This window comes from Cololabis saira, chromosome 5, assembly GCF_033807715.1.
Source record: "Cololabis saira isolate AMF1-May2022 chromosome 5, fColSai1.1, whole genome shotgun sequence".
NCBI lineage: Eukaryota > Metazoa > Chordata > Actinopteri > Beloniformes > Belonidae > Cololabis > Cololabis saira.
In genome coordinates, this window is record NC_084591.1 from 49,841,214 (window position 1) to 49,850,334 (window position 9,121).

At 39.5% G+C, this 9,121-nt stretch overlaps 1 protein-coding gene across 2 annotated transcripts in view; it reads left to right on the forward strand.

The window, feature by feature from the left end:
• n4bp1 (nedd4 binding protein 1) overlaps positions 1-8,046 on the forward strand; it is a 44,483-nt gene extending 36,437 nt beyond the window's left edge. Inside the window, exons 10-11 of one of the 2 annotated variants that reach the window (XM_061722334.1) lie at positions 3,758-3,859; positions 4,731-8,046. In XM_061722334.1, the coding sequence (XP_061578318.1) occupies positions 3,758-3,859; positions 4,731-5,076 (448 nt within the window). In that variant the 3' untranslated portion in view covers positions 5,077-8,046. The remainder of the gene's footprint in view (positions 1-3,757; positions 3,860-4,730) is intronic. The other variant, XM_061722333.1, reaches the window with a different exon arrangement.
• Positions 8,047-9,121: the final 1,075 nt, after the last annotated feature.

Genomic DNA, 9,121 nt, shown 5'->3' on the forward strand with positions numbered 1-9,121 from the left:
ATTCTCCTTGTTTTCCAGCAGTGAGACTCTACTGACAGCTGGTCCTGGTTCTGTTTCACTCTGCACTGCCGTGCGTTTCATACCTGAGAACCCGGCGCAACAATTCCTGCAGTAAAGCAGAATCTGCTGCGCTGACAGCAGGGAGACGTCAGGAGGAGGTTGAGGTTTTAGTCCGTTTGATTGCAGTGAGTTTCTGCAGGAGGGTCGGGTCACATCAGTACGGAAGAGAATTAGGGCCATGCAGGAGAAAAAAGAAAAATAATTTTTTTTCATTGTGTACTTGGAGAAAAAAGTCAATGTCGAGAAAAAAGTCGAAATTTCGCCTTTTTTCTCAACATTTCAACTTTAGTCACGTAATTTTGACTTTTTTCTGAACATTTTGACTTTTTTCTCGAAATTGTACTTCAACATTAATCTCGACATTTCAACTTTTTTCTCAACATTTCGACTTTTTTCTCGAATTGCACAATAAAAAAAATCTTCCCTTATCAAATATTTTTTCTCCTGCATGTTGAAGTACAGTTTCGAGAAAAAAGTTGATATGTCGAGAATAATGTTGTAATACAATTTCGAGAAAAAAAGTTGAAATTTTGCCTTTTTTCCTCAACATTTCAACTTTTCGACTTTTTGTCGAGATGTCGAGATTAATGTTGAAATACAATTTCAAGAAAAAAGGCGGGTCGTCCAATGATTGGAAGGTTGGCGGTTGGAATCCCGCTCCGTCCCAGTTGCTGTCGTAGTGTCCTTGGGCAAGACACCAATGAATAATGGTCTAAGTGTAGCACTTTGAGATTCATTGAATGTAAAGTGCGTTACAAGTTAAATTCATTATTATTATTATTATTATTATTATTATAATGGAAAACAAATCTTCCTCCTCTAAAATATTATTTTTATTTTTCTCCTGCCTGGCCCTAATACTCTTCCGTAATTGGTCCCATTTCTTCTTTTTGCAATTTTAAAGATCTACTTAGAACCTTCATCCAGCAGTGCAAAATGCAAATTCTTGCAATTTCTTGAATGGTGGTGAGATGTTGATCAGGAGTGAGTGTCGCCCTGCTGCAGAGGACAGAGTGAAGGGTCCTGTCCGTACTATTGTGTTAGATCACATCGCCCTCTGCTGGTTGCTGCATCTCACATGGAGATTCAAAAAGAAAAACGGTGTCGGCGAGAGGCTCAAGCCCCGAATGTTTTTCCAAAAGCTGAAAAAACATATCATATCAGAGCCGGGCCCTTTGCAGCAAACCCGTCTCATTATCATAGCATACACATGCCCAACAACGGGCGCTTACAAGCATTACCAGATGTAAGAGGAGAATATAGCCTATTAGAGATTGTTAAAGATAATTCTCAAATTTGTTAAAATAATAAGATTTTTCGGAATAACTATGTTTTCTTGCAGCAGGGTAACGTATAATTTAATGTCAACCCCTGTGACTCGCGTTTGATTGTATTTATCAGCACGACAGATAGCGGAAACCCACTTCATATAATGACATGACAAAGTCCTTCAAAAAAAAAAAACTTCAAGAACAACAAAAACAAAGCCTAATAAAACGGATACATTTGGATTTCAGACATTGTAGGAGTTCAGCACCACGGTGCCTCCAGATCTCTGAAATCACCGTCTCACATCAACTTCAACTAATGACAGGGTAGTAAAACTGGCACGGCGGCCCATAAATTCACAAAAAAGTTAAAATTCAATTTGAAGTATTGTGGCCTATTCAGCACTACCTGAAGGAACTCGGCGAGCCTTGGGCTCTGTGAACTCACCGTGGGGGCCGGGGATGAATCTCTGCTAACAACGTCGGCTTCATCTCCCACAGGAGGAGGATTAGGGTGAACAAAATATGCTTGGGCAATTTTTCCTTTTCTTGCTCCTTTTTTCTTTTTCTTTGCGTTTTATGGCTCCACTTTTGTGTTTCTATCTCCCGCTCTTGTTTAGGCTGTAGGATTACTGCTCTGTTGAAAAGTGATGGATGATGACGATGATAGACGGATGTTGATGACCAACCATTTTACCCAGAATACATTTGGAGATTCGCTTGCAGTTTTTGTTTTTATGTTAACTGAGTGTGAAAATCTCAGCACAACATATTATACAATGTTTATACCTAATATGAACCGAGTGGTTCCACAAAAAAAAAAATCGAATCCTATTGTTAAGATTCAGAATCGATTAACAAGATTAGATTCCGATATTGATTTGGGTTAGTTTTATTAAAACTGTTTTTTGAGCTGTTGCATGAATTATATGACTGTAGTTCTGCAACATATTTATACTAGTATTATATTGAGATTCAACAGCAAGTATTGCAGCTAATGATGCTGTAAGGACCAATCAGCTCCCAGAATCCTGATAGAACTGCTTTCAGAAACACGTGGGTCAGAATTACCAAACAGATCCAGGGCTGCAAATCAGTTTTAATTTTCCCCACATTCCGTTTAAATTTTTTTCCATTTTCCGTCCATTTCGGTTTTTAATTTTTGTTTCGTTTTTAGCATTTTATGCAGATGTAACCCCAAGGCAGTATATAAAGTAATGAAATATAGACAATTTATGCAATTATAACTGAAAACTTTAATGTTTTCATACCTTTAAACATATTTAAAGCCAAAAACATGGCACCAGTTATTCTCGTGTCCAACAAAACATTCCTTTTTTGGGCATAAACAAAAAAAAATACCAAAAGTTGTAATGCAATGCTGAAAAAAAAAAAAAACGATCTTTAGAAATATGAATCGATGTTTAGGAATTAATATGAGAATTGATTGAGAATCGGAAAATCGATTTTTTTTTTTTTTTTTTTTTTTAACACCGGCCTAGTGTCGGCTCTACTTTGCTGTCACTACTGCTGCAATCCTTTGGTGAGGTTTTATGATCGATGTGCATAAATGATACTTAAAACCTCATTTTAAGACCTTTATAAAGACTAGATGATCTATTATGTCCTGTTAACATTAAACCTTACAATTCAAAGTCATGTGACTGTACGTGGATGCTGTTTATTTTAAATACACGTGTATTACAGATCTGTTTTTGCAATGATAGACGGAAGTTACCTCACCTCATGAGATTTGTAAGAGTAGTATACTTGCTTTGTCAAGTTGCCTGTTTTTTTGTTATTTATTTTCAAAGCATTTTTCCATTTCTGAATAGTTTTTTTTGTTTGTTTGTTTTTTTTACAAAGAACTACACATTTGTTCCTGTGAAACGAATCGCGTGCTTCTGCTTCGGAGTAGAAGTTATCGTGTTTTTCATTTGTTCTTGGACTTTTTGTTGTGTTTTTTTTTCTTCCTCAAATGATCTCAAAAGATCTTAGAGAATTCATAAAAGTTCACTCAGGTCACTACATGATTTTTAAGAACTGATGAAAATTGCTCTGGGACTTTTGTTTTCATTCCTACTTTCCATTTCTTCAGGTTAGTATTTTTTGTGCTTAGTGCAGCTTCTGTGTTTTTATGATGGGAAATCCTGACATGCAGATGTTGAGTAAAGTAACAGCAGCTTGATCTGCTGTTGATGCTTAGTTTACTACTAAAAATGTGTAAGTCAGTGAAATATTAGTATTTTTTATGGTGTTTTATGGTTATTTGTCTAAAAATCCTCAGAATTAGCCGTTTTTGTTTTCTTTTTTCTATCTTGTGAGTCAGTTTCCCTTTAGAGGTTAATAATATATTCTATATCCTATCTGAGAGGCGTTGAGAATAAATTCAGGTTTTCTCTCCTGTTTTCTTGTCCTCCGCCCAACAGGCTCCTTCAGTTCACATTTGTGGAGGATCACTTCATGATCCCCGACGACCCTCTGGGGAAAAACGGCCCTCACTTGGACTTCTTCCTGCGGAAAGACCACAGGTGTGTGTTTTCCAGAGTGTACAGGCATCAAACATGTATTATTCACTGTGTTTCCATGCATCAATAACCCTTTTAAAACCCGAATATTGGCAATAACCCGAATTTGCACGGCCATGTAAACACCAATAACCCCTTTGAATAACCCGAATTTGCTCATATTGGGGTTTTGTTTTCTGCACATGCTCTGTTCACAAGGAATCCTGGTCTTTTGAGTCCAGGAAGTTCTTATAAACACGGAGAAACACAAGACCAGGAGGAGACTAATCACTTCATAAATGTAATGAAGGATATGAACATTTCTGCATTTGTAGACGGTAGAAAGTACCGGGATAGACAGATTTAAAAGAAGGTGAGAGAAAAGTTGCGTGAAGCAGCATTTGTTTTGAATTTGGATACAGGAAGAAGAAGCAGAAATTACACTAATTGCGTCATGACGTTCTCCGTGCGTCGCTGGTTTGATCCAGATATCCTGAATGATTAATTACCATGTAAACGGAATATTCCCAATGTTTCAGTAACCGGAATATTAGCAATAACCTGAATTTTGACTGCATGTAAACGTAGTCAGTGATGACAGAGTTGTTGTTTTCATCCTCTTCACAACTCACCATCTGTCTGGAGGAGATAAAGGCGTGGATGGAGCACATCACCCTTCACCAGACCCAATCATCATCCATAACCAGCATCAACATTCCCCTCTTTTCATCTGTCACCAACCTTGGTGTCAAAATGGACCCCCATCGCTGCTTGCAGCTTTAATTATTTCCGTTTCCTTTTTAATTATCAAACTGTAGCACTTTGAGATTCTCAGTAATGTAAAGTGCATTATAAATAAAATGTCTTATTGAACTTCTCCGTGTGTTTCCTCCAGGAGGGCTCCGGCCACCCCCCCTCCACTGAGGCCCCCGGACTTCCGTCCGGCGTCCCATCAGCAGCAGCAGCAGCAGCCGGTCTACGTGCAGGCCCTGCACTCGGCCCCCAAGACCCCCACGTCCCTGACGCCCCACCCCCCCGGGGCCCTGCACTGGCCCCCGCCCCGCCGCTCGCCCTCCCCGTCGCCCTCGCCCCCGCCCCAGCGCTGCCCGGCCGAGACGGCGGAGCTGAAGAGGAAGCTGTACGACATCTTCCCCGAGCAGAAGCAGCGCATCGACCGCATCCTCAGAGACAACCCCTACATGAGAGACCTGAACGCCCTGTCCGGCCTGCTGCTCGGATAAATCACACATCAGCATTCATGTGTCCGCACACAAATATTTATTTACTATGTCATCCTGTTTGGACGACATGCACACTTTTTTATCATTTTGTTATTCTTCACAGAGACTGATCATCCAGCTAGCTGCTATTTGTGAGATTTCGCTTTTTCTTTCTCCCCCTTTGCTCCAAAGTGTGAACAAAGTTCCACGTTTGTCAATCAGCTACGTCTGTAATGGTTGGATTAAATCTGGAGTTCCTGGCAAAGCTCTAGAGTTTCCATTGGGGGGATCCAGCTCTTCTGTCTTCAAAACTTTGATCCCCGTCAGACTCTCGCCCTCCGAGCTTTTTCTTGATTCGACCTCGGGCACAAAGCGTTTTGTTAACGGCTCATGCAGAGTTTTTTTTTTTTACATTTTCTAGCAGGCCAACTTGTACACTGGTGATGTTCTGCATCAGGATCAATTCGGTGTCATTGTGGTAAAAAAGAAAAGAAAAGCGTGGGAAGTTATTCCGTCAGTTGGAACTTAATAACTCCGACTAGAGGAGACTGTTCAGTTCTAGTTCAGGATCAGTTCTAGTGAAGAAAGAAAGCAGTGACGAAGCACGAAGAGAGTTTTTCTAATCAAAGTTTTATTTTAGAAGCAGGAAGCTTTAGTTTTTTGCAGCCAACTGGAATGCTAGAGGGACATTTTGAGGCTGTATAAATAGGCAGTAAAACATGTATTTTTCTGTTTATTTTATCTGCAGCTTCTGATTCTGTGTATATCGACCTGAACTTGTCCTGTAAAAAAATCCACTCTTCTAATTAAAGTAACACTGCCTATCTGTCTCCCTCAAAATGTCACATTTCTTTGGGGGTTGGGTGAATTCATGTGATGATTTAAAGTCCCAGGGTCTAAAATGTGTGATTTATTATTAGAAATTCAAGAGAGAGTTGATAATTTTGTTTTCATTAGTATAGAATTGTGTGGAAATAAGAATTGCCTTGGATAGTTGGTATAAAGTTGGCTATTACAGGAGCTCAGAGGGGACAAACCAAACTGCTGATTCTTTTTTTTGTTTTGTTAAAGCTTATAACTGTTTTTCTGACAAAGTTAAAGGGGAAGACTGATTGATTGATTGAAGAATTTATTAGAAGAATTGCATAGGATCAGGTACAGTTTCATGACAGTACAGATTCGCTGATACAAAGTCAACTAAAAGGCTTATTATTCCAAGAAAGCATTACACTTGTTTACATTGGAGACCTTTTTTAAACTCATATGACATTGAATGACATACAGGTAAGAAGCAGTACTTTGTAGGGAAGATTGTAAAAAAAAAAAGAAAAGGGGGGAATTACTGTTATTTTGCACCGAGAGAGACTAAAAGGTGATTATTCCCAGTTAAGAGTAGCAGCCTCCTGTAGGTGCTTTTTAGGGCAGACTTGAAGGAGATTAGGGATTTCTCTCTTTTACGGCTGTCTGTAAGGAATTCCACATGTTGGTAGTATAGGATGCAAACGAATTTAAACCTTTCTTGGAGTTAACCCCGGGCTGAAAGTGATTTGAGCTGCCTCTAGAGTTATGGTGGTGAAAATCTTTTACATTTTGAAAGTATTTAGACAAGTACAAGGGTATTTTGTAGGAGTAATGTATCTTGTACACCAAAATCAATGCAAGAAACTGTACTCTGTCGGTTACCAGGATCATCCCACGCTGAGCATATGGTTTGCTGTTAGGTGAGTCCGAGATGGAAGATTGAGCAGAAGCCTTATCAGTTTGTTCTGAGCTGTCTGGAGCTTGGTTTTCAGAGCCTTAGAGGCGTCACGGTACCAGACATGAACTCCATAATCAAAGTGAGGTTGAATGAGTGCCCTTGCCAAAATCTTCAGTGTGTCTCTACCAACTAGAGGGGCGATCCTATACAAGAATCGGGTTCGTTGGTTGACTTTTTTCACTACCCTAGCAGTCATTTTTTCACTGGAGAGATTTGCTTCTAGGATGCAGCCCAGATAGGTGATTTCAGTTTTGTTTGTGATAACATTGTCACCCACTTTGATTATGAAGTTATCAACCTTGCTGAGTTTAGGAATTGACCCAAAGAGGATGGATTCTGTTTTGCCCAAGTGTATGGATAGTTTGTTGTCATTGAGCCAGGTACACTGAAGTGTGAGTTTTATTCCAGCTGATTTCACCACATCCCTCACACTGGACCTTCTGATACCACAGTGGTATTTAGTTTGATCTCAGTGTGAAAGCTGTTCTTTTACCAGGTCTGTGGTTGGATGTCGTTGCATCTGATGGTGAAGGTTGGAACCACACCACTCATTTGTCCCTTCTGTTTTACCGTAGTTCAGTTTTCCCGTAGTTCAGTTTTACCGTAGTTCAGTTTTCCCGTAGTTCAGTTTTCCCGTAGTTCAGTTTTCCCGTAGTTCAGTTTTACCGTAGTTCAGTTTTCCCGTAGTTCAGTTTTCCCGTAGTTCAGTTTTACCGTAGTTCAGTTTTCCCGTAGTTCAGTTTTCCCGTAGTTCAGTTTTCCCGTAGTTCTGTTTTCCCGTAGTTCAGTTTTCCCGTAGTTCAGTTTTACCGTAGTTCAGTTTTCCCGTAGTTCAGTTTTCCCGTAGTTCTGTTTTCCCGTAGTTCAGTTTTACCGTAGTTCTGTTTTCCCGTAGTCCAGGGCTCCTCATGTTTCTCATGTTTCCCTGCTCCCACAGACCTAATAAATGACCTTCCCAAGTTTGTTAGTGGCCCGATAATTTATTTTAGACGGGAAAGTGAAAGAAGGGAAACATTTAAATCAGGGGTCTTCAACCAGGGGTCCGTGACCCCTAGGGGGGCCACAGAGGAACTGCAGGGGGTCCTCACACTTAAAAAGAAATAAAGGCAATTTTAACCAAAATAATTTGTGAGAGTTGAAAAATATAAAATACATTTTATATATACAGGACTGTCTCAGAAAATTAGAATATTGTGATAAAGTTCTTTATTTTCTGTAATGCAATTAAAAAAACAAAAATGTCATACATTCTGGATTCATTACAAATCAACGGAAATATTGCAAGCCTTTTATTATTTTAATATTGCTGATCATGTCTTACAGCTTAAGATTAAGATTCCCAGAATATTCTAATTTTTGAGATAGGATATGATCAGCATGATCAGCAATATTAAAATAATAAAAGGCTTGCAATATTTCAGTTGATTTGTAATGAATCCAGAATGGATGACATTTTTGTTTTTGTAATTGCATTACAGAAAATCACAATATTCTAATTTTCTGAGACAGTCCTGTATATTATATATGATTGAGAAAACTCCATTAACAGGCGATAATAATCTACTTTTGACAATAACTATTTAGTCTACAACTCTACATAAATGATTCCCATGACGTGAGTCATGTGACTAATGTCAACTTTAGAGCGGAAATATGAGCTAGCTAGCTGTTTAAGAAAAGAAAATTTGTTGTTAAATTGACTTGGCTATTTCATATTTAATGCTAGTTAGACCTGATGGATAAATTAGTGACAATAACGAAGCCTAAAGCTGGAGATTGTAACGTTCCAGCTCGGCCTAACGTTACTCCTTCCACGTCTGACGAGGACAAAGTTTCATCAACCGTAAACACATGTAGCTAATAACCCAGTCAGGAACTGGTTAATAAGGTGATAGAAGCAGAATAAAACACATTCAAAAGTTATTAGAAGCCAGGCTTAAAATGTGACACGTTAAACAAAAGGGAAAAAATAAGAATTCCAAGCAGGACCTGCTCTGTTTTTCTCTCATCCAAGGGTCCCTGGGCTAAAGGGATGGAGACCCCTGATTTACTGATTTTAAGCATGCAGGAACAGCTGTAGAGACGGGCACAATCTGGGTTGTTGATTCTCCTTGTTTTCCAGCAGTGAGACTCTACTGACAGCTGGTCCTGGTTCTGTTTCACTCTGCACTGCCGTGCGTTTCATACCTGAGAACCCGGCGCAACAATTCCTGCAGTAAAGCAGAATCTGCTGCGCTGACAGCAGGGAGACGTCAGGAGGAGGTTGAGGTTTTAGTCCGTTTGATTGCAGTGAGTTTCTGCAGGAGG